The 26,146-nt window shown below is 41.6% G+C and overlaps 1 protein-coding gene across 1 annotated transcript; it reads right to left on the bottom strand.

Annotated features, from left to right (window-relative positions):
- Window positions 1-27: 27 nt before the first annotated feature.
- Window positions 28-26,048, bottom strand: LOC109524955 (uncharacterized). Its single transcript, XM_019885114.1, has 7 exons — window positions 25,823-26,048; window positions 13,096-14,051; window positions 8,382-8,433; window positions 7,963-8,086; window positions 5,862-6,007; window positions 2,762-2,998; window positions 28-1,493 (listed from the first exon to the last, which is right to left on the bottom strand). The coding sequence occupies exons 1-7, from the start codon at window positions 25,967-25,969 to the stop codon at window positions 819-821; spliced, it is 2,337 nt and encodes a 778-aa protein (XP_019740673.1). The 5' UTR covers window positions 25,970-26,048; the 3' UTR covers window positions 28-818.
- Window positions 26,049-26,146: the final 98 nt, after the last annotated feature.

The raw sequence follows: 26,146 nt of genomic DNA, 5'->3' as shown, positions 1-26,146 counted from the left end.
TTGTCATTCATATTTTGCATGTTTTCAAAATTTGTGTCAAATACCAGTGTAATGTCATTTCATGTTTAATCATTATCTTCATTTGTTCATTCCCCATTATTAAAATTCTTGTTTTGTTGAAGGCCACCTGCAGAATGTGGCAATTAGCACATCCAAAACATGAGCAGACGATGGACTGCGATCTCACAAGTCTTCAATACACACTATCGCCACACATTAGGTACACTACATAAGAACGACAAACTTTATTTAAACTTCACATTAATTCATATGAACTCATTTTATAAATACTATTGTGATTGCTTTTTGTTTTTCTCTCAATTCATCTACTGATATATGTTAGTATATATTTTACAGTGTTTTCATTTCCCTTTTATAATCCAGTTAAAGTATACAATACACTGTATGTTTGCAAGCAATAAATGTATGACCTATACTTTGGGGAACCCAGTATGGTGTGGGGGCAGGGGAGTGATGGCTAGAGGATATGACAATTTTTTCACATAATACACACTTGAATGAGTAATCAAAATGTCATGGTTGGAGGACAATAATTCACCAAAATGCATCAAACTAATACACAAATCTGACTTTGAAAAAAGTGCTCCTAAAAGTTTTTTTTTCAACCGCAGCAATTAGGACCTCAGCATATATTGAGCAGCAACCAGAAGAATAATACATTCCAGAAAGTAGCAATCATTTTTCAAAAGTTGATTTCTCCCGTTAAAGTAGGTTATACATAAAAAAACAACGAGCACTAACGATGGTTCAGGAATGCTTTACTGGCCCACCAGTCTATTCAGCAAGCATCTTGCTGGTCACATGTGGTTGGTTACACTGCTCAACACTGGAGGCTGGCTGTGTGGCAACTGGCAGTCATTGATGGCGGCGGGTTTATTGGAAGGGACTGGACAACCCCCGCCTGACACCTGGCTCCCGAATGGCCGCCACTCCAGTCTGACCTTTTGATTCTGAGGGCTGAGGCTGGAAGTCATACCGGCAGGTCTTTTGCTGTCAAATATTCCCCGAACCAGTCCATTCTGGATGACGGTCCCAGTGGTTTGGCCCAGGTGTTCAGCTGAGACCAGAGGCTGCCGGTCCTCTTCCTCAGAGATAGCAAACACAGGTACATTCAAGTGATCGCCCTCACCTGGGAAATCACATCTTTTTGTTGCCTGGTGACTCTCAATGTCAGCCTGGATAGCGGAAGAAGAAGCAGAGTTGGGCTCTGCTTGGGAGCTCTGCGTGTGATTGAGACCGGTGGTCTTGGTAGGCACCGCCGTCCCAGAGAGCAGACCAAAGCAAGGCCCCGCGAAGCGGGAGCGCCGCAGGTTGCTTGCCGAGTTCAGACGCCGCTGCCTCTGGGCGGCCTGAGCAAGTGGATAGGAAGCATTACTGATGGAAGAGTCGGAGATGGTGCTCGTGTCGGTCTTGGCCGCCAGGTGAACATCTGAGAAAACCTTCCTGTTATCAGATCCCAAACCGGGAGGTGCCTGCAATGACAAAGGATAATTAGTCTTCAACAATAGACGATTTTCACCAAGGACATTTTGATTTACATAAACAGTTCAGAAGGTAAACATTAGCATTGGCAAAGGCGTGTGAAACGTACCAAAATAATTTATCACCCTTTTGGGTAAAAACCTCAGTGGCTAAGTAACTCATAGGCGGGGCTACACCTGCCATCAACTGGAATAGCCGGAAATGATCCCAAAACACGCCTTTTCTAAAAGATTCTTGTGAAAAGCTCAACTAAGAGGACCAAATTCAAGATGTTGCCCTCATTGCGCATTGATTATACTGTCATACTGATCGAATGCCACATACTGTATTTGATAACCACCTGGCCTACACACCATGAAAGTGAGAGCCTAAACTACATCAGTCTTAACCCATTTAATCCCAAATTTTTCCCAGACATTTAAAAGTCAAAATCAGGTGTCATTGGTAGCCCTTTTAAGTAATCAGTAATACAAATTTTTAGAGCCCTGTAAATTAAATCGTTGTCCTTCACAAATGTGACCGGTGGGATTAAATGGGTTAACCATACCAAACAGCCAGGGGCGGAGCTATGTGGGGGCTGGGGGAGGGGCGGTGGTCATCAGGGCACCACTTGTCAATCTATGGTCACCCCTACATCTCGGGAAAGAGTTTGATAGCTGTGACTTTTCTGCCACTTTCACATGGATGCATTGCTCTTCGAACCCTTGATACTCTGCCAAGTTATTAATAGCAAATGCATTTTTTTTTATAATGTATACAATGCAAACTGTAAAAGAATCTGTCTTCAGTAAGGAAGACTTAGGGAAAAAAAACAACAAATGGGTTAAGAACAACCCAATATGGGTAAAAATAAATAAATAAAAGAGCCAAATCACAACTTTCCGCATCGTTTTGTACAAACCAACCAATATTTGGGGGGTGTTTTGTACAAAACGACCCAACTGTTTGGTCATATCAAGCCAAGTATTGGTTTGTCCGCTCATGACCCAAAAATGATAAGTGCAAGCGTGCATGACCACGCGCTGGGTCACCCTGGCCACCCCAAAACTTTGTGGCTGCATCACAGCAAACAGCAACCATGAACAGTTTGTCCAAATGACATCTGATAAATAGTGTGGACCACTTGAATGATTTAACAGAGATTCCCGCCACTGCCTATGAACTCAGGCCCATTTTGTGTACTGACAAAGTCTGTATCAATCTTGAATGTCAAACGTGATCCTGTATGTGAAAACACAGCAATGGCTCTGGTACTGACGCTGTCTATTAGCTTGGTGAAGGGACTGGTCGAGTTCCAGCTGCACCATTTCTTATGGAGCTGCGGCAGTGGAGGGAGGAATTCCTGGAAGGTGCGTACGCTCCATGCTCTGGGTCTGGCACAGCTGCCACTTCCATCAATGGTGGGACCAGAAGTTGAGGTGGTAGCGTCAGGCGGGAGCCAGTCGCCAACAGGACCGGGACCGGTGTCACTGTGCCTCAGGAACCGCTCCCTTTGCTAAAACAACAACACGTCAAGTGAGCCATGTATGCACAATGCAGATGAGAATGTTGTGCAAGGAGCAAGTGATTCTGGATTTGTGATAAACTGAAAATATGTCAATACCAAGAATAATACAAAAAAGTTTCAAAAATAGAAAGAAAAAAAAATCAGGTCTCCTGTTCACTCGAAAAGTATAATGAAAGCCAAATGAACTCAAAAAGTCCTACTTGCAAATGCACTGACAAAAGCTGGAACCACAGTGGCACGCTAGAGGACTCTACTGTATGTATCATTCGACACTGCAATTTCATACACGGTATGTAGATGTGTATATTTCAGCAAAAGTTTAAAAATATATATATTATTCAGGGTACCAAATAAGATTTGATTTTTTTTCTCTTTTTTTTGTAAAAAGAGAAGTCAAACCTATCAGTTGAAACAAGAGCATGTCAACAAGCAATTGAAGTATTCACTTGCATGCGCACAGTAAAGTAGAGCAGGAGAAGCTGATGTTAGCTTGCGTGATAAGAGTTGTCATTTCTAGCCATCCTTAAACGTCATTACGACGTGAAAATGTGCGATCAACATGCAGCGGTCTGCTCTACAATGCCATTTGGTGTTGACTTAGCAGGCTTGGAACCCTGGCTGAGCCGGTACGTCAAAACTGTACTTCCTGAGTACCTGGTTTCACCAATGGAAAAATGTCACCAGTGAATAGACCTACACAGTTTGTTAGGGTCTTTTTTTTATGTTCAAGGTGGAACTTGTAAGCAGCATAACAAGGCAAAACAACAGAGGGGTGACAAACTAATTATGATTGAGATACCCACTGGACGCAAATAGCGCAAATATTGGAGGCGGCATTATGGTCAAGCACTCAACTGCAGACACAATGGTCAATGGCCGGCACTGTGCAAGAGCCTTGTTATCGAAGCGAGCACGCATCTCTGGTACCAAGGCTGGACATGAAAATCAGAAAGCAGTGACTGGATTGATCTTATTTAGCAATTGCCAATGTATACATCAGTGAACTGACCGACTTCCTCCTTACACCTTCACTTCTCCCCACAGACTGCTTTCAATTTGGCAATTTATTTTAGAATGCAGTGGTACGATTAAAAAGTAGGTATAGACCCAGATCAATCAGAGTGAACTATTTATAAAATGACTCTATGCCATTACAGTGAAATGAAAAACAACACCCAAATAAACAAACACAGACTCCATAATCTTACAATCCAGTTTACCATTGAAATGACTTTGAAAGCTATTAATTGTTGCGGAACTGTCTATTCATTTCAACTTGATTTCGAAAGGTTAATTATGATTGACAGGCTGGACATGTGCATGCTCCATTATCCTTCCTGATCGGTCAGCTGCTATTATTCCGGGGAGGGCTAAGGTTTTAGGGGTTGCACCCATCAGTGGGAGAACAAGTCTCAAATAATCCTTCCCACAGAGTCACTAACAGCTAGCTTTGTCTAGACAAGAATTAGCTGGGGGTTTAAATAAAATGTTCCTCTGGTCCCCAAAGCACCCCGAACACAATGAGGACTTTGAGGTTTGATACGCAAGGTGACGAATGAGCCTCAGAACAGAATGCTGTGAGACATACCGGAGAATGGGAGGCAAAGGGGTAAGAGATGGAAGATCTCTGTTGAATTCAGAGTAACGGGTGCATTGCTGTATGTTGCTAAAATGCAACATCCTTTTTCAAGAAAAAAACAAACAAACAAAAAAAAAACAACATGGTTTCCTACATTAGAGCTTGGGTTGATGAACAGGACAGATCCCCAGTCAAGAAAGATCTTTTGGCCACCACGTTGCCACCGTCAACCAAAGCAACATGTATTGTATTATATTATATACAGGGGCGTCTGCATGGAGGACACACACAGGCAGACCACACACTGTGCACCAAAGCATGCATGCGATACACACACACACACACACACACACACACACACACACACACACACACACACACACACACACACAAACACATGCACGCACAATTGGCACAAGGAATCTGGCTCTGCCGATAATACTCCATTAGCCCAGGCTACAGAAAAGCTTGCCAGTCCTTCAAAAAAGCTGCCAGAACAGTTTATGCCAATGCCTATTCCAGGAGAAAACAAAAGCAAGCGGGGAAGAAAATGCTTGCTCAAAACACTTTTTTTGCCTGACCATTTAATGACAGTGAGTTGTTTGGGTTTGTTTGTTTTTAACGGGTTTAGGCGCATGTGAGCAAGTACCATTGTGTGAGTCTCAATACAAGCAATGGGTCAATACAGAGCCATGAAGACCGTTTCGCCACTATGGTTTGCTCTCAACGTTACATTGAACGATATGCCTTTAATACAAAGGGAATCGCAATGCTCAGTTGGCAAGTGATGTGGACTGCATTTATCCGTTTTGTTGTTGTTGGGACTCAACACATTGCAGTGTCGTCACTTGCGATATTTCTCTATGTATATCTACAGTGGTGTACCATATGGTTAGCATATCTGGCTCAGAGTCAAAGGTTCCGGATTCGAATCTCCGTTCAGAGCTTTCTGTGTGCAACTGCATGTTTTTCTACTTTTAATTGTTGTTTTGCATGTTTTAAATACTTTTTTTTTTAATGGTCCATAGGTGTGGATATCTGTTTCAATGGGATTTTGTCTGTATATACCCTTTAATTGACTGGAAACTAGTCCAGTGTACATCCTGCCTCTGGACCAAGGTGAGTTTGATCCCCCTTACCGCAACCCTTAACAGTACCGGCCGTATTAAATGGATGGATATTCATTTCATCTGAGATACGTAATTGAAAGCCTCGGCTGGAAATAACCAATCAATCAATGAATTTGTTGAGAATTTAGATGCTCTGGCATACATAGCTGTCTTGCAAGAAGGATGGCCTTTTTGGGCTCGGGGCTGACGATATGATGAACACCTCATCTGGACCAAAATCAAGCTCTGCCAAACCATTGGAGGAAAGGTCCAATTCCATATTCTGGGACGTGTCACCACCAGCACTCACTGAGGAAAGAGGTTAAAAAAAAAAAAAAAAAAAACAGTAAACATGTAATCCAGCATGTACTAAGAAAGCATTCTCTCGGTACAGGAAGGCGCACTTTAGATTTTTTTTTTCATCCCTTTCAAAACCTTTTCAACTTACTTTCAATCGAATACACTACAAAAACAAGATATTTAATGTTCAAATTGATGCTTTTTTTTGGTTGCAATAATTCACACATTCATTCAATTTGATGCCTGCAACATGTTGCCAAAGAGATGAGACAAGGGCAAGATGAACACTGTTACATCACCTTTCCTTTTAACAATCAATAAGCATTTGGGAACGGAGCTCACTAATTGTTGGAGCTTTGTCGGTGGAATTTTTTGCCATTCTCGCCTGATGTGCAACTTCAGTTGCTCAACGGTGTTGGGCAGGTTTGAGCAACTAAAACGATGGAGGGGGGGCCACAATTTTTCATCACCACTACTGAAGGGCCATATAGTACCGCACACTTCCTAACGAGACTTATGACAAAAATTACATTGTTAATAAGGACAAAATGTGTGCATATGGAACAAGGGTTACGCCCCTAATTAGCTTTGAATAACTATGAGGCACCCCTCGCATAGACCAACAGTTCCCCCCTTGGACCAGTGAAGGTGATACTTGGTACGGTTCACGGGAGCCAATGATATTAATTAGGCGACCAACAGAAGCAAGGAGGACACAAAGACACTCTGTTTATATAAATGAAAAAAAAATATTGAACATATATACGTAAAAATTGAAATATTGTCCCACAAAAATGCAGCAAAAAAGTGTAACCAAAATTCCCTTGTATTACTTATTACCTTCAAAGTCCCCCCCCCCCCCCGGCCACACACACACACACACAAAACACCGGTGACACATGATTTTGTTTCAATTTACCAAATGTGTTTTTGAAGGTGCTGGAAATGTTTGAATAACTGTCTGGATCCCAAATTATTTCAAAAACCCAAATTTTATTTCATCCCCATTCAGGATACAGTATGAGGAAAGCCTTTAAATTTAATTGGGAAATGAAAGCTGAGGAATTCTTCCAAATGGAAAGATGAACGCACAGACTGAGAATTCAAGAACCACAATGTGAGACCAGAACCTCTGGAAAGACCTGAACGGGATTGTCTGATTAGTAGCTGCTGTAATTGGCCATCTTCTGGAGAAAATAAAAACTACGTTTGACTGCATGTTGTCTTTGACTATCTTATAACTAAGCAACATACTTACATGCTTTGAACGTTTTTGTTTATAAAAAAAGCTTGCATGATATCTAATTAACACAAGACACACAGTAAGTACAATTACAGATAGACAGTGGTGAATAAAAGTTCACGTGAGACAAGAAAACAGGCAGGATCTGGCCTCACAAGACTGGTCCAGAGGTGCCCCCTAGTGGCCTGGCAGACTTCCGTTTCGTGTCGTGAACTTGCAACAGCGTTTTTTTTCTTACTTGCAGCATTTTTATTTTGCAGTTCTTCTATCTGTTTGTCTTTTTTTTTTTTTCCCCAGCAGCAGCATATTTGTGGTTGCAGCGTTCTGTTTGTCGCAGGGCGTTTGCAGCGCGTTTGCAGCGCGTTTGCACGTCGGCCACAGCAGTGCCCGGATCGTTGACTGATGATCAATGACGAACCATAGTGTAGCGTCTTTTATGGCTCAGAATAGCTCAAAATTGCCCTGGAATTTCTTCAGTGTCCTCCATCCATTCATCCATTCTCTTTCGCGCTTGCCCTCATTAGGGTCGCTGTAGAGCCAATTCCCAGCTGACTTTTGAGCGACAGGCAGAGTGCACCCATGGACACATACAAAACAACCACCACCATTCATAGTCAGACGGACACCCATGGACAATTTAGTCTTCAGTTAACATGCATGCTTAACATCCATGATTTTGGAATGTGCGAGCCTTAAGTCTGAAGCTGTTGTGTCTTCTCACCTGTGTGCGGTGGGCTGTACTTGTTGTTTTCCTGATCCCTGATAACCTCCTGGTTGGTCTGACTCTCAGCCATCGGTTGGAGCTCACTTACCTCCACCCTCATGTTCTGAACTGCCTCTGGCACCTACAGCACAACACGACAAGTCAAGTTTAAACCCCAAACCAGACAGCGGCAATGCTTTCTTTTATGTGGCAAGTTGCTCAACACAACATATAATGACCCTTCTAGAGTACCTGTTTTGATTTTGAATATTCACTGAGTGTTTTACCGAGTGGGGGTATTACAAGTCTTGTCTGACCCCCCCCCCCCGACCCCCCAGTTTTCTTTTTCTGACATATTCAGTATTGTTGTAGTTAAGTTCAACAGACCCTGTTAAAGCAAGGAAGCAACAGAAAACAGTGTAGTGGTGTATTTGTACCTCAGGGCTGGTGGATGCGCAGGAGCTCTCTCTTTTCAGACACAGTTTGGGTCTGTAAAATAAATAAATCAATACATTTCTCATGTGTATTTGGGTGTTTCCATGGGGAATATGGGAAAATGAGATTCCCTACACCACTTTTTGTTGTTGTTATAGTGTTAACAGCAAATACAGTATGTCTAACATATTACATTTCCAGTCGGTGACAACTATGGCAACCACTAGCTTGATGTGCTGTTTTCGATAACACTGTCAACAGAGCTGTTCATCTATTCACCCATTTTCAGTTATCTTTCCATCCCTTTCTTAACTCCAAATGAGCCAATGAAGCATGCTGAAATATTTGAACAAGAACCCACTTATTAAAAATTGCTCTTACAGCTGACTGAGCCCATTACCAAACACCGGCCAACTGACGGGAATGCATGCTGTGACTCTCTCCCACCTTTGGCTGCTTTTTTTTTTTTAAAACCAGAGGGGACCCTGAGATGTAATCTCAGCACTGCTTTCCAGCATTCAAGACCTGGCCTCTCTCATCATGTTTTACTGATTTGTGGGAAGTCGTTCAAAATAATAAGGAGCACTTCAAGAGGAAAAAGCTGCCATTGAGGCTGCTCATGGGCTTAAAGTTTCATGATCATGCATTTCCTGGCTTTCAAATAACTCTGATTGTTACTGTTAATCGCGATTGCATTTTATTGGACATGTGCTTTCAATTTCCTCGTCATAAACAAAATTGGAGCCTGAGGAGTTACGTGACAGATTTAACACTATACCCTTGATGTACTCAAAACGGGTTCAAACCTGATTCTGCATGCAAACAAATGTGGAAACTGATTAGTTTTGCATGTTGCAGAAGGAGCATAATTTCTTAATTCCACATATCAGCAATGTAATTTATAGAATTTGACACAAATTGCAATAGCTAATTTTGTGTCTTCAAATAGCACATCTGCGATTGGCTGTTGACCAGTTCAAGGTGTACGCCGCCTCTCACCCAAAGTCAACTGGGATAAGCTCCAGCACCCCCCGCAACTGTTGTGAGGAAATGTGTTACGGAGAATCGATGGATAAAAAGTACATCTGAAACACAGGTGTTACCAATCACCAATGTATGGCAGGCAAAATGAGAGACAGTGGAGAAACTTTTCTGCTCGTTTAACCATTGTTGAAATGTCACCAAAAAAATCTGAGACCTATTGGCTGTTCAGGAATGCCGTTCTGAAGCTTCTGAATGATCTTTGGTGGAGGTCATCAACCTGCCGATTATTTCGAAGGGTTACCAGTTTGATACATTTCCTCAGGTTACCTGTAATTATGTTGTTATTCAAAATCAGTGACGTTCCTGAGAACTCATTAACATGACCAATTACATCGAGTCTGTGTAATTGGTCATGTTAATGAGTTCTCACGCAAGTTCAAGGGTGACTTAACTGAGTAGGGAAATAGATAAATATCAGTATGCAACACCTTATTTCTATCAATCTCTGCAAATGTTTACATTTTCAAATTATCACCTCTACAATGTTCCTAGGAAATCACAATCTTCCATCCCTGGCGAGCTATTTGTCAAACAAGCTCGTAGGCTATTGATGTGGTCCCTAGGAGCTAAACTGTGCCCGCGGCCAGCATGTTGGTGATCCCCAATCTATCGGCTGAGTCAGCCAGTCACAAGAAGGAGACATGCCATTGTCCCTTCCTTTCAACTTCACATTTCTGTGCATCTTGGTCATTTCAGCACACTGTGACAATTGGTACTGGCTTGTCTCAGAGCAGTTTGGCGGGTATGACGTCCCAGGTTTTACACGCACTCTCACGCAGCATCGGCGAAGTCAGCCATGCGCCAGCCACCAAGGACTAAATAAAAACAAGGCATTGGCTTTTATGCTGTTGATGTCTTCTCCATAATAATCTTATCAATTTACCAGTATCTTCTGTAATTCACTTATAGTTTTTGGGCCACTTCCAATTCCATCACTTCAAACTTAATTTAGCACTTGCAAATGCTCCATGGTGAAACCCATCAGAGCTGCAGAGAGCGCACAACTCTCTTTTAAATACTGAGGTCTCCACCTCCTTTTACACCTGTTGCCAACAGCCCGCGTCATCTGTTAGAGTAAGTGAACACGCGGTTTATCTCCCGCTATTTGGGATCTGATTAAATCAGACCCAAAGATGCAGACACAGTACAGGTTATTTTCAAGGTATTCCATCACTTCAAACTTAATTTAGCACTTGCAAAGCTGCTAAATTAGCTGACATAACTCTTTTCCTTCCTGGCTCTGGCTCAGGAGGCCGACACAGCCATCTTCTTCAAACAGATAGTATTACAAACCACTAAACTCCCAGAGTCTGTCTATTGTCTCCTGCGATGGACAAGCGAGTAAATTATACCCCTTGAATGTATGACAAAGCTACTGTCACCAAACTCAATGCACACAGTTTTTTTTTTTTTCTACTCGTTGTGCCTTTTTCACCCCATTTCCCCACCCATTCAGTTTCAGGCAGCCTCCGTTTTGTGTGCACGGACTGAGGCCAGGTGCTGTACTTTCAATGTCCCACTGACTATAGTGAGATTGATTTCCATCAAAGGAGCCGCACACTTGCTACCAAACCGAACTAATCATCAAAGGTCACCACATCATGAATTGGGTCTTAGAGCTGAGTTGACATGACAATTTCTTTGCCTGCGTATGTGCTCGGTTGAGAATTTACAATTTAGAACAGCGCATTTTCAATCATGGAAGAAAAAGATACAACTTAAAAACAAAAATACTGTACACGGAAACAAAGCGAGGAAATAAGTTGGAAATATGCACCGACGGTATTGATTACTCAACTGTACTGGTTGAACTAGAGCAGGGGTGCTCATTACGTCGATCGCGATCTACTGGTCCCAAGTCGATCGCGAGGGGTGTAGAGGAGAAAAAAAAAAACAAACAACCATTTGTGTGTCTTTGTGCATGTTAGTAATACAGTATATTTTTTGTGTTAATGTACACTGCACCCTAATCATCCTATCAGTCTCATTTTCACAAAAAAGTATTAAAAAAATAAAATAAAGCAGGTAAATCTTTAACCCACGGTTGTGACCTGCGTCACCGGAAGTTGTTAGCGCTCAGCAGTCTGCAATTGCAGCTTGTGATCAGAGCTGTTGCGCTATATCTTTTATCCTGATCATTATTCTCATTCAGAGTTTGTTTCGTGTACAATTCACCGAGGGCACGGACAAAGAATAGGAATCTCGAGGGCCGAGGGAAGCACTTTAAAATGGTACGTGTGAGCTACGATCATTAACAGGCTGCAAAAGTGCGTCGCATGCCTCCGTGTCAGGCTGTTGCTCACCATGGCGTGCGTGTGTACCAGTATGTGCGTGCGCGGTAACGGGTCGATCGCGGAAGGTTGGGCGCCCCTGAACTAAAGTGTTTACACCATTAATGTGAAGTGCTGCGAGAACGCTAGGAAGTTAAAGCATTTTATTTACGCCCATTTAAGATGTTTTTTGTTTTTTTTTTTAATTGTACCAAATCCATCTGCTGTCAAGCGATTAATCAGCGCGGTATTTTACTCTGAAATTTCAGTCGAACAAAATACAGATAATGTAGATGATGGTTATCTCTCCCAGTACAGCCATTCACCATCAAAGTACTGTATATACTTTGCATTTCTAAACAACTTAGTCATGACCTGGAAACAATATTTGTCTTCATTTAAATGTTTTTTTTATGTCTCCTTAATGTGCAAAAGACTGTTTTTACAGGTGTTAAATTAACCCGCTTTTAAATAAGAATTTGTAAAACTTTGTAGTTTTGGCCACAATTTTTCAAATCACCGCTGGTATCACCCCTGTAAACGATAAATATCGCATCACTTCTAATACTGAGGATGTGCACAGACATTTCATTTGGTGGCCATTTTGCCACTTGCTGTCGAATGAAAATGACATCACAGTTGCTCAGGGCTCAGGTAACGACCAATTATAGTTTACCCGTTTTCTGAGTTTGGTCATCGTGACGTTCGCAAGCTAAGCCGTGATTGATCGTTAGCTGGACTCTTCGGCACTGTGATGTCATTTTCAGTCGACAGCAAGGGGTAAAAATGGCATCTGCAAAAAATACTGGAATGGAGAAAGTCATCATACCACCCAAATTGCATTAGCAAATTAAAGTATAAATGTTGGTAGCAACTCACCAATAATGCACTCTAAGTAATAATATAAACCTTATAAACATGGGTGTAGTAGCATCTTAATGGCCATATAAGAGAATGGACATGGATGGAATTTTATAGGAGAAAAAAACCATGCAGAAATTGACAAATATACATACACTGGTAGCAACGCATTGATCATGCACCTTAAGCATTAATATCAGCCTTACAAACATACATACTGTCCATGCAGAAGTGACAAGCAGAAACACATTAACATCCCATAATGCCATGTGCCATTCCAAATATACACAGAGTATTACAATTCGTTACTGGGAGGCAGTGTTTGGGCATATTTGGACTGCTGTGTCAATCGGAAGTGCATGTAAGAGGGGAGGTGTGTAATATGTCTCAGTTTGAAGTGGAAGTTTCAAATGTGAACTTATTACTTATTATATTACTGATATAATGGGCTTCACTAGACAAAAAAAAAGGCAAGGGGTTTATGTAGGAATCACGTGTTCTAAATGTGCTTCCATACAGAAGGTAAGTTTACAGAAATTACCTGAATATGACGCAGAGAACAGTGGTGAGTATCAAAGCGAAGAAGGCAGCTCCACTCACAGCAGCCAGTACAGAGTCTACATTGGCAGACGTAGAAACAAAGCTTCTCCGTTCGCCACCTGACTTGGTCAGATTGTTGTAGTGGAAGAGAAGGGCAAAGCCCCGGCCCCAATGCGTGGTCGTGATGAGCTCCATGATTACCTCCACCATCTCCTGACGAGAGCCAAACACCAACTGGCTGCTCGGAGGTCGGTTTGATCCACAGAACCTTGAGGAAAAGGTGATGAGATCTGAGATATAGAGAACATCATGGGGACAGGCGTCAAGCCCCGACTGCTGCGTTTCAGGGCTCACAGGTGTAGAGTCAGTTTCAGCGGATTGCGGCAAAGCAACTGCGGTTGCCATAGTCACGCTTGGGATGGAACTAGAGTTGATGTCGATGCCAAGATGGGAAGAGAAGGCCGTGTTGAGAGCTTTATCTGAATTTAACATGGCTCCAGGAAGGAGAAGAGAAGCGGTCGATGGCGATGTACGGCCAGAGGAACGAGCGATGGATCTTTTGGCTGAGTTTGAGACTTTTGCTGACTGTTGGTGTACCACCTCCGGCTCCACCTCACTGTCTTGAGAGGACCGCTGAATCTTTGGGGCATCCCTCTGATCGATCTGATCAATATTTTCTGATGAAGGCTCATCCGCTGAAAAACTGTTGGGGGCGTAAGTCAACTCGTCTTCTCCATCATCCTCATCATAACTGGAAATCACCGAGAACTGCGCGGAAGACTCATGGCTTTCAAACACATCAAAGTCAAATATCTCAAGGATAAGTTGATAATCCACAGGTACAAAGAACTGCCAAACACAGTGGGTCCCAGAAGAGTAGTTGTAAGGGAAGCCAGGAGAGAGTATCAGTCCTTGTGCATCCACCACATCCACCTTGGCACCACAGTCAAAGTATACCTGCAAAATAAATGATGAGAATCAAAACTCTTCTCTAATGTTGGCTAGTTCTGAGGTGCCTAAAGGTACATTAAGCAATAACAACATTTGAAGTAATGTGGCGAATATTGTGCAAACTAAAACTCAACCTTTAGGTTGAAACATGCCAATACTCGTTTTTTTAATGGTAGCTCTTTCGCTAATCTCTAGCTGTATTGCAAGCCATTTTCTCTCGCTACATTAATGAAGTGCATATGATAATAAAGGTAACATCTCAAATCACTTGTTTAAGTCCTGGAGATTTGATTATTAATGTATACAAACAAAGGTCTTTCATCATGTTTTTCCAATATTAGCCACAGTTTTATGAAGTGTAAATATATATATATATATATATATATATATATACATATATATTCATTTTCAGATCCGCTTAATCCTCACAGGGGTCGCGGGGGGTGCTGGAGCCTATCCCAGCTGTCTTTGGGAAGTAGGCGGGGGACACCCTGAACCGGTTGCCAGCCAATCGCAGGGCACACAAAGACGAACAACCATCCGTGCTCACACTCACACATAGGGACAATTTTGAGTGTTCAATCAGCCTGCCATGCATGTTTTTGGAACGTGGGTTGGAAACCGGAGTACCCGGAGAAAACCCACGCAGGCCCGGGGGAGAACATGCAAACTCCACACAGGGACTCTGATTTGAATAATACCCTTGATTGAAGTCTAATAGTTTCCAAATATAAAGCAGCTTGGAATTGAACTATTCAACTGTTGTTTTGCCTTTATATTAAGTGTTTTGCTCATGTGGGTTGCTTGGGTGACCCTAGGGAGGGTCTTTTTTTGAGCATGCTGGCTGTAATTCTTCACAGGTGGTTGGGGCTGGAGGGGGACCTGGGGCCTAAGCAGAGGCAGATGTGTGGCTGGGCCAAGGGGAAAAAAAGAAACATCAGACCTTTGTAGGAGACCTTGTGTTTATGAGTTCTTGTGTTAGCCTCACTTTCGGTCCGTGGGAATGACCCAGATTGCCAAAGCCAAACCCAATACCAGAAGGTAAAAAAACAACGTGCAATTTATACTGGGTTTAAGGCATATTAGACCAATTTGAGAACCTGATTTGCATTGGGGTGTGAGAAAGAGGGCAATGGGAACACACATGAATCTCAAGTTATGAATCGAGTTTGGCAAATTCAGTCATTCTTTCACAATTAATTCAAGACTATGTCAAAAAGCTAGGAATATGAACACACACCAAAATTGCAAATAGACTTGATTGAAGTGACTGCAAAGGGGACTATTTGCATACAGATTAAACACAAATCATAAATAGTTCCTAGTTTTTATTTATTCGTATTCCGATTTAAAATTATTTCACCCCAGCTGATGCCATGAGAAGCTTCTCATTGTCATTTTTCAATTGGCCAGGAAGTATAAAGATTGAACTCTGTAGAAGTAGAAGTCTTTGGAGTATTTTTTTAATTGCCCTGCTATGATGTTTACGAGTAGGCTTGGGCATGCACTACCAAAAACAGCCACAAAAATCCCACCAATATCAGGATTAAAAAAAAAAAATGAAATAACTAAATCACTGCGTCAAAATGAGGCAAAACACCCTCTCAGTTTGAAGAATTTCAGCTTTCAAAAAAAAAAAAAAACTAAGGTTTGATCTGATAGCTGTGGTCAGTTTTTTTGGAAAATGGCTCTGAAGTTGGGCGAAGATTTGTTACTTCCATTTTTGAGCCTCAATATCGGTAAAACTAATCATCCAAGACAAATCTTACTTTGGGGTATAAATATACCCCAAAGTGATTCCAGAGATAGAGACAGAAATAAAATAAGTATTTTATCTCGAAAACTGGTAGCACAGCCACTTTTCAAATTTGCCATTTAATTTTGACAAGCCAAATTTTGGGGAAAAAAAAAATGACACGGGATAATGCTGAAAAATGTAAACAGACACTGTGTCTTTGACACTGTTCAGCAGGATTGACTCCATGATTGCCTTCCACCAGGCCCCATTTCTTATACGTAACTCACTGTGACATCATTCAGTTTGTGTTGTTCCTTTGCGGGAGTTTTCCCTTCGGTGTGCCACGCTTTGGCTTTGGCAGTACAGTACTTTGCGGGAGACGACTTGTTGCTAATTGATGCTGCAAACCTAAATCACTCCAAATGCCTGACAGAATGATACCTCTGGTGAACTTGCTGTATATACACAAAAAAGCGACAACACGAGGCATACAGTTAATCACTCCTATGTCACGGTTCATCTTTCACGGATTTTTTTTTCCATGCATTTTTTTTTTACAGTACATTGTGTTCTGCATCCTGATTGGCGAAGGGACTGCCATTTCTCCATGACAAAACCCACAATGTTGACGATACATTCTGTCCAGTATTACTAAACACTGTCAGTTGTTTGTCAGAAAACATTTAGTTTTTTTTTTGTTTTGTTCATTCAATACAGTACTGTATTGTATAAGTCATATTTGTAAAAAAATAAAATAAATAATATTAGACGACTACTTCACGGGTTTCATTAATCACAGGTTCTTTTTGGAATGTATCCCCCACGATAAACGAGCGATTACTGTACTTACATAATTTAATGAGAGCTGAGATGCAAAAAAACAGGTCCTCGATGATCAGACAAAGCAGGGTTTACAGACCGCTTCTGATAATTTAAAACATTGGATTATACAGTGGAAGTTGCTAACCCTCGTCCAAGGAATACTCTGGGATTGTGTGCGAATGCTCAGACACAAGGAAAATTAGAGGGAACATCGGTCCCGGGTGAAGCGGGGGAGAGTGAGTCAGAGTGGACTGTGTTTCACGCCTCTATTGTTGACGCTGTGGATCAGAGCTGTGGCCCGAAACATGGTCACTGCATCATTTGCATGTCGTGGCAGTAATCTCTGAACTCGTTGGGGGACTGAAGAAGTAGTACTTTTTGGCCTCATGCAATTTCAGAGCCAGCTGTTAGCTACTGGCTAGCCAAGCAGAATGCAGCTTTGGCGTTCACTGAGGCAAAGAAATAAAATAAAATAAAATACAATTTCAGCCATTTGAAGAGTTTGTTGAGACATTGGGAAACAACCTCTGGACAGCTTCAAGGAACTTCACCATTTGATGTCTCCGGATGGGGAAGCAGTGTATCATTGCCACAGTATATACCGGAGATGGGGTGCTGCTGATCTTGACTTGTGCACCGATGGGAAGAATACTGTGAAGAGCACCTCAATTCGACAGACATATTTTTCTTGGAGAAAGCAGAGTCTGCGGACTCTTCGGGATGCCTTTGTGAAGTTGGAGAAAAAGGTTGACCATATCCCTTGTATCATTCTGTGGAGGGTGCTTTGGGAGTACGGTGTTTCAAAAACCCTGATAAGGGCTGTTTGGTCCCTGTATGATCGACTGTCCATGTCAGAGTTTTTGCCAACATTGAGTTGGATTCGTTTCCAATGAGGGTTGGAGTCTGCCAAGGCTGCCCTTTGTCAACCATTATGTTAATAACCTTTTCATTTCTAGGTGCAGCCGAGGCTTGGAAGGGGCCTGATTTGGTTGCCTCAGAATTGGGTCTCTGCTTTTAGCAGATGATGTTGCGATCTCCAACTCTCACTAGAGCAGTATGCACCCAAGTGTGATGCTGTTGGGATGAAAATCAGCACCTTCAAAACCCTAGACTGTGGTCCTCAGTCAGAAAAGCATGTAGGGTGTCTCTGGGTCAGAGAGGAGATCCTGCCTAGAGTAAAGGAGGGGTCTTTACTTACCTGCTCTCACTTGTTTATGAGTGAGAGCAGGATGGATCAGGAGATTGAAAGGCGGATCAGTGCAGCAACTGCTTTGATGCGGACTCTGTATTGGTTTGTCGTGGTGAAAAAGGAACTGAGCTGAAAGGTGAATCTCTCGATTTACCGGTCGATCTAAGTTCCTACTCTCAACTATCGACACGAGCTGTGCGTTGTGACCGAAAGAAAATATCTCATATACAGCAGCCGAGTCTGGGAGCTGCTGCTTCTCCACGTTGAACGAAGCTAGATGGTTAGCATGCCTCATGGACGCTTCCCTGTTGAGACTATGTCCCCTGGCTTGCCTAGGAACGTTGTGGGGTCGCCCCGAAGAGTTGTACAAAGTGGCTGGGCAAAGGGAAGTCTGGGCTACGCTGCTAAAAATGCTGCCCTTGCAACCCATCCATCCATCCTCTTACCCTCACAAAAGGTCACAGGTGTGCTGGAGCCTATCCTAACCTTATTCGGGCAGTAGGCGGGGTACACCCTGAACTGATTGCCAGCCAATCGTAGGGCTGACATAGTCAAACAACCATTTGCACTCACAATCACACCTAGGGACAATTTGGAGTGTTCCATTATCCTGCCATGCATGTTTTTGGAATGTGGGAGGAAATCGGAGTACCCGGAAAAAAAACCCCACGAAGGCACGGGGAGAACATGCAAACTCCACACAGAAAGGCTGGAGCTGGAATCAAACCCTCTACATCTGGACTAGATTCACACAGAAAAGCATCATGTTCATTGGAAAAAAATGAAACCAACGATTATGATAACCAACCAATTTGAGAATGATGGGAAAAGAAAAGTGTGAAGAAGGAAATAAGCAGTTCATGACCCAAAGCATACCATATTCCTAGCCTAGTTGAGGCAATGTTATGGAAAGTGAGATGTAAATGGAACTGGCTCACTGACTTTCATGAATACGACATGCAGCTGACAGAAGTAACAAGATAAATTGTGAGGTGCGTAGCGGACTCTCCTCTCATATTCAGTCAAATGCTACAAAAGTGATAGGGCACGTCACAGTGATAATGAATAAATAAAACAAACAAATGCTTGTCAACTACAAATACAAATGACATATTTGAATAAAATGTTTTATAACAATGCTGAAGGTTCATATGGGGAAAATGTGGCAATAATATCAACTTCCTCCCCTAATTGAAGGTTTTCTCAGTGAATAACTTGAGTAATTGACATTTGGAGGCAATTGCATTAGAGCATGACATGCCGCACTTGCATCGCCCACTCACTAGCAGTCCAACTTGTAGCCGGGTAACTGAATAACTGAGACTGAGTAGAACCCAGAATGTGAGGATGAGGTGAAGGGGGGTACATTTCGTCACTGAGCTTTCAACTCACTATGAAGTGGACAGTGACAAGTGGGAAATTATAATCAATATTTAAAGCCTGAAGGCAGGGCTCCAGATTAACTGAAATTTTAAGGGTCCATAGTTTAGGGGGAAAAAATCGACTTAATTAAAAATTTGAAGTCTTAAATTTCAGGGGCAAAATTCCATTTTGGGGCGGTCTGCATCCCTGCTTTAAAGTTGAACTTTCAGCAAAAATGACAAGTTTGTTTGGACAGACATGAGAAAGATGTACTTTTGTGTGGGAGCAAGCCATTTCCCTCCCTGAATGTGTTACCTCATTTGTGACATTTATACTCTGGGCAACAATTCGTATGTATTTTTAAATCTAAGTTACACTGACTTTGATTCAGAATTTCCATTGTTATTGCATTGGTAACGATGTTTTTTTAGCCATGCCCAAAAAGCCAGTTGCATTGAACTATAAGCCGATTTGGGGCTTGCAGTCTCTATAGCAAGGTTGCGCAATGAGGTGAAGCCTTTCACAGTATGTTAGGAGGAGGAGTATAGTGGGTCAATTCTAAAGCAGAACTACAAATCTCGGGTTATTTATTAGAAATATCTTTTAGTTCTCATTCTTGGCATATGTTGCTCAATAAGTGTAGCTTTAAAAATGCAAATAAGTGTTAAAGTGAAGCGAATGTATTGTCTCCCCCACCGTGATAGAGCTGCTGGGAGGTCCCCTGCATGGGGATGGTGCATGGTAGACTACACACGAAGGGGCCCCAGAGTGCCACAGTGTCCATTAGAAATGGGACATTCTTATAATGCCAAACATCTTAGTTCTGTTACATCACAGGCCGCTGCACTGGCGGGCCGCTAATTATTCAAAGAAGCCTTTTCTCATGGCACAACAATGGGCCGCAGTGCCATTTTGGTGAGCGATAATATTTTAATGAAGTGATGCAAATCAGTCGAAGGCAAGCTGAAAGTTTACAAAAGAATACGACAGGTCATCGCGCCCCAGGAGTGTCAATGATGGGCTCCTCTGGCGAGAAGCGGATCGACCGAAAACAATTATCTGAAATGATTTGGATTGTAAAGTGAAACTTCAGACGAGGCGCTGTTGTGCAGGACTTGACAAGTGGTATTGTTTTTACATTTTCATTTTACATCATTACCTGTAGAAAGCAGGAGAAACAAATTATGAGGCTCATAAAACTATTTATTTATTGGTCCGAATTAAAACATGCTTTAAAAAAAATGTTTGTTGGGAGCTGGTATTAGAAAAGTGTTGGTATAATTCTAAAGACAAAGAAAACTATAGCTATACAGTATAGGACCTCTGCCTTAATAGGATTAAGCCACACGTCTGCAATCTGACCAGTCTAAGTGTTTGGCTGCAAAAGGGATTTTTTTTTTTTTTTTAACCACCCAAGCTGACGACACCACTGTGAAAACTTTGCAACATGAGCTGGCTTCTGATAAACCACACACACTCATCGAGCTCATAAACACGCTGGCGGGCCTCTCAAAGGGGGCAGGAATCCTCACCAGGCCTGTTTACTGGAGGAGAAAAGTGGCACTGCTTCACAGGCTAGCGCTTCAGCAGCAGCAGTCCATTCAGTACATCAATCACACATATCTTCTTCAGTGATTGTCTAGGTCAGAACAACACAGCACACCAGTTATTTGGACCCTTATCCAATATCAAACGTTAGTTTTTTTTCATTGTTATTTTTTAATTACCAGTAACTGAAACTAGTCAAAAGCTGTTTTTAACTGTGCTTGACAAAAACCCTTTTTCTGCAATCCAGACTTACAAGATGAATATTTGGCCATGTATATATTGAACTTATTACCTCATCCTAAATCTGTCTCTCAGAAAAAAATTAGATGGCTCCAGTGAATTTGAGGAGTGAGGGTACAAAAGCCCCATTCTGTGTGCATCTCTGCTGATATCAGAGCTGACAGAAAAGAGACCGGAGTCTTACAATCAATTCTGGGGTAAGCGCGAACTTGCTTTTTTTAAACACACACACACACACACACACACACACACACACACACACACACACGCACACGCACACACGCACACACGCACACACGCACACACTCATCTGTGATGTCAATGCCTCTCCTGGTGGGCTCCTGTCAGTGGATGCGCGTCGAGCTCAGAGTATACAAATAACCAAATTAAGCCCTGGCATTTCCAGGGTCGCCCTCATTGTCCACTTGGGTGCCGACTCAGCACATTTTCATCACTGTGGGCATTATGACAGGCGTCTTTCATTGCAGTCAAATTTGATCAACATCATATGTACAGGTCCATTTTGTCCGTAACTGGATGTTACTCCTATCCTTTGGGTAAAAGGTGAGTGAGTGAGTGAGTGAGTGAGTGAGTGAGTGAGTGAGTGAGTGAGTGAGTGAGTGAGTGAGTGAGTGAGTGAGTGAACGAGCAGGCTCTCCCATCCATGTTTGGGACACAAACCTATTAACAGGGCCATATTGTTTTCGTACACTGCCATTAGGACATTGCTTCAACAGCATCATACACGTCATTATTCTGCCTATTGTGTCCTCCATATGAAAGAGCACGTTAAAATATAAAAAGACAGCATTTCTACTGTAGCTCAGGGCATCCACATTTTACTCAATTTTACACAAAAAAATAACAGGAATAATAACATACTTTTTTGAAAAAAAGAACATTTGTAAAGGGGACACTGTGTGAAACGATGCAAATTTGCATTTCTTGGCTAAAAGCAGGCCCGGTGACCAGTCTGGGGTGCTCGAACAAAACTGGTATCAGTTCCAAAAGCCATAAAACCAATAACATCCCAAAACAATGATCTATGGGTCTCACAAATCATTGTGTAGATCTCTATACAACTCTTAAGAATAAATCCTCAAGTATTATATGTACATATCTATATCTATCTAGATATCTATACTGTAGCTATCTATCTAGATATCTTTATATCTAGATCAGCGGTGGCCAACCCGCGGCTCACGAGCTGCATGCGGCTCTTTGGCTGGTTCAATGCGGCTCCCGGGCTTTCACATGACAAGCATCGAAATCGCCTCGGCGATGGCGCTGCCATTCAAACAACGGTGCTAAATACACAGAATTTACTATGCCAGCCTATCGTCAACTTGATTGACATACAGGGCAACAAGCCAGATGACAACTGAATTACCGCTCATGCGCAAACAACGGCGCGAAGCGCTAATCGCTAAGCTAGTCAGCGAATTACTATACAATACTGGGTGCAGATTAGAACCCCCAAATTTGAAGAAGAAGATACCGCTCCAGTGGAAACGATCTCTCGCTCTCGCTCTCGTCTTGTTTGGTTTCACATTGTTTGTAATAGAATATTTAGAGGGGAAAAAAAAACTTGTTCTAATATCAGTGTTGTCTTTTGACATTTTGGAATCAGGAAAGCTGAGTTTTAAAATAAAATCCAATGAAACAGTGTTCTATTGTGTTTATTTGGAGTTACCTTTGATTAGTATTGGTTGGTTTACATTAAAACCTTGGTTGTCGCATCTAAATATTATATCTAAATCACCTATTACTCTATTAAATCGTATCGTTCCAAAAAAGCGATATATTGGTTTACATCTAATCATTAGGCCTTAAGTATCAATAAGTATTGTTGCATTGTAGCGACATAGATGGGTAGATAGATCGATAGATTGATACATATGTTTTGACCTGCCTTTGTTTCTTAATAGTATAAATCCTGAAATCGTAAAACACTTCATTGGTTTCCACAAAACTTTATGAAGGAACCACTTTGGTGCAGATGCAGGATTTAGATTATAATTTAATTATTAAAATTATATCATGGCAAAATCATTATAATCTGCATCGGTCTACACACACTGCCAACATCAACAGGACAGGTGGGGAGCTTGCAAACTTTCATTTATACAGTAGTTGAGCAAGTTTACAAATATCCCCCAAGCCTCCCACATATCAGTTTCTTGCTCTCTTATAGATGTCCAGGGTTGCATTCGGTGCTAATCTAGGAGGGAGGAATCAAACACGTCTAGCTCGTAATTGTCAAGTGGGGCTTGAATCATGTCAAACGTTGGGGGTACATTTCAGTCGTTGATTAAAAGATAGTTCATGCTCCAATGAATATTTGCATGTGAGGTTTGGTGAGAGCAAACTGGGGAATGTGTGTTCATGGTAATGAAGAAACATGTCACCCAGTACAACGCTTTGGCTCATTGATGTGTCTTTGATAGTTTTGGAACAATGAAGCTCTGTGGCAAAGAGGAATCCATCAGACTCTGGATACACTTGTTAGTAGCATCCACTCAAGCTTGGCTTTGGCCTTGTCAATAAATTCGCTGACAATAGGAACACTATATAACATTGAACTTGTATTCACAAAACAGATTTATATGATGCACTCACAATGACCTGGCTGGTTAAAAAAAGAGCAAGAGAGAAAGAGAGAGAGAGAGAGAGAGAGAGAGAGAGAGAGAGAGAGAGAGAAAGAGAGCGAGAGAGAGAGAGAGTAAGAGAGAGAGAGAGACTCTGGCACTAAATTCCAACTATTGTCTTCATGACACAAGCTATCAACTCAGTGTCCTATAGCTTTTGCAGTACCACTTCATCATGCAATGAGAAAATAATGTTACAAACCATCTTTTTTTTTTTAAGAGAGATGATATCTTAGCGTGCCATTCATGTTCATCTGTGAGAGACTGCTGTCAGTTAATTCAAGAACAAAGTTCATTGGGGTCTGACATTTCAGTTAAATCACAGATGAATAACCTTCTCAATAGCTAATCAAGCATTTTGAAAGCCAATGCAAGCAGCAAAACAGAATTCACGCTCTGTCCATATACCTGAAATAAAATGAAATGACAATGGCTACTGTTTCTTTCTGATGGGGATATAATAAATCCAGAGCTTGTTTATGCTGTTCCAAAAATCAACTTAATACAAAGGGGGAGCAGAGGACAAAGCCATCATTTAGCATGTCCCCTCAGGCAGATAATTGCAAAGATACTGAGCACCCTATGCATACAGGAACTAAAACTGCTGCTGAGCCGCCATTGTCCAGCAGCGGAAAGGACGACTCTTGACAGATGGAAGTCCACTGAGGATCCCTGCCAAGGCTTATCTTTTGGCATGTTGACACCAGGAAACATGGAAACATTAAAATCTCGAACACATAAAACAAAATACTCTAGAATTCATTAGGATCTAATTTTGAAGCAAACTGTGCAACATTTTTCAATCACACTGCCCCCATATGTTTACATCTCATCATTAAGACTCATGTACTCAAGTATTTAGTACGCAAATCAAGAGTAGGTTGAAAATGTAATCTCACAGAGTAAACAAGAGTGAATACAATTCCAAGTTGAGCGAATTTAGCCAGATCCTCATCAAAATCAATTCAGTTCTTTGTCTAAAAACGATAAAATGAACAGTTTTGAATTTGAGTAGTCATTCACACAGTTCCGCAAACTCGGAATCAGCACACAATATAAATTGTCATCTAAACAGAAAAAAAGGAAATTAACCATACATAACTTTGAACAGTCTGGTTATGAGCATACTGAAGCTAATCAATATTTAAAACTCAATTAAGGAGGAGCATTAATAAAATGAGCAATTGAGAGGGGGGGGGAAATATAATTAGGACTCAAGCAACTATCAAGTTGCACTTTCTTTTTAACTAAGTTATTAACTCTATAGTTGTGGGGTTTGTAATGGAATGTTTAACTGTTAAACATTCCATTACAAACCAACAAACACTATCATCTTAAATGACAAGTGATTGAGCGACAAATGTGACACGGAGACAACCCCTGGCTGTTTACACACTTGTTGATCGGCGAGAAATCTTTTTCAAACACTAAACTTTGTTGTTTTTGTTTTGTTTTGTTTTTTGTCTCAATCGAAGGTGTCCGAAATATTAAACTGTTCATATTGCAGGTTTCGTTTCAGCAATCTGAATTTTGGATTCTCCTGCTCAAATATAGAACAGCAAAACAAAACAAGAATCACATGCTACTGAGCTGATAAGAAACACGCATTTATAAAGTTTGCAAGATCTAGTCAGCATGGTGCGATGGAATTCGAATTCCTTCCGAACCAAGCTGGACACTAATTTGAAAGGAATTAAAGCGCACTCATAAAATGCTGGGCTCGCACCTTTTGAAGACCAAACATTTAAGTTCATTCAAATGCACCATATAAACCAACAAATTCATGAGAAACGCGTTTTCCTCTGTAGTTTCTCAATTTAACGTGAACTTCATGACCACCCGCACACTGATCCTCAAAATAGTGTTAAAAGCACTCCAGACGACACGAATATTACTTTATGAGTGAACGTCCTGCGGCTAAGCAAGTATATACAGTACATATTTTTGGATATACAATGTTTTACAAGAACGGATAAACACAACTGCACTGCAAATTAAATGAGACAAGTGATCTGATTTGTGTAGTGTATGTATGCAGATTTTTAATGTCGCTGGGCTTCCTTTAATACTATTTGTTTTGTGTGGATTGCGACTAGTTATTCTGCCAAGGCGCAAATAAATATAAAGATTTACGACCGAGGTTAATGCCTTCCCGGTGCCACTGAGCACGATACTCAACTTGGGCAACGAGATCAAACTTGACATTACGTTATGCAGCAACCATACTTACTTTCTGTGCAACGCATCCCATCAGGAAGAGCAGATAAACAGTCATGAAAACATGCGCCCCAAGCAACGAAATGCTAGTCATTTTTCGCCAATTGTCCCTACTTAATGCGACTACAGTGAACCGTGTCCCGCTTCTCTTCCCTCTCATTCACCTGAAGTGTCGGGAGCGCGCTTCCATCGTTCATGACGCCAACACAACACCAGACCCCGCTACTACTAAATTATGGCTTGACCACATCCATTCTAACAATACAATTTGAAATACGCTCAAACACGTTTAATTATATTCCTCTCAACACAGTGTGTGTTATTCTAGATGTAGTGT

Source organism: Hippocampus comes, unplaced genomic scaffold (assembly GCF_001891065.2).
Source record: "Hippocampus comes isolate QL1 unplaced genomic scaffold, H_comes_QL1_v1.1 scaffold45, whole genome shotgun sequence".
Classification (NCBI taxonomy): Eukaryota; Metazoa; Chordata; class Actinopteri; order Syngnathiformes; family Syngnathidae; genus Hippocampus; species Hippocampus comes.
Note: the sequence above shows the minus strand (reverse complement) of the source record. Positions and strands in the feature narration are given on the sequence as shown.

Excerpts from the sequence above, each read along its gene's own strand:
- LOC109524955 (XM_019885114.1), bottom strand. The coding sequence starts at position 25,969 with ATGAGAGGGAAGAGAAGCGGGACACGGTTCACTGTAGTCGCATTAAGT. Across the intron at positions 6,008-7,962 it reads GTACAGCCCACCGCACACAG|TGAGTGCTGGTGGTGACACG; the intron begins GTGAGAAGACAC and ends CTCTTTCCTCAG. Across the intron at positions 2,999-5,861 it reads CCTTCTTGCAAGACAGCTAT|CAAAGGGAGCGGTTCCTGAG; the intron begins GTATGCCAGAGC and ends TTGTTGTTTTAG.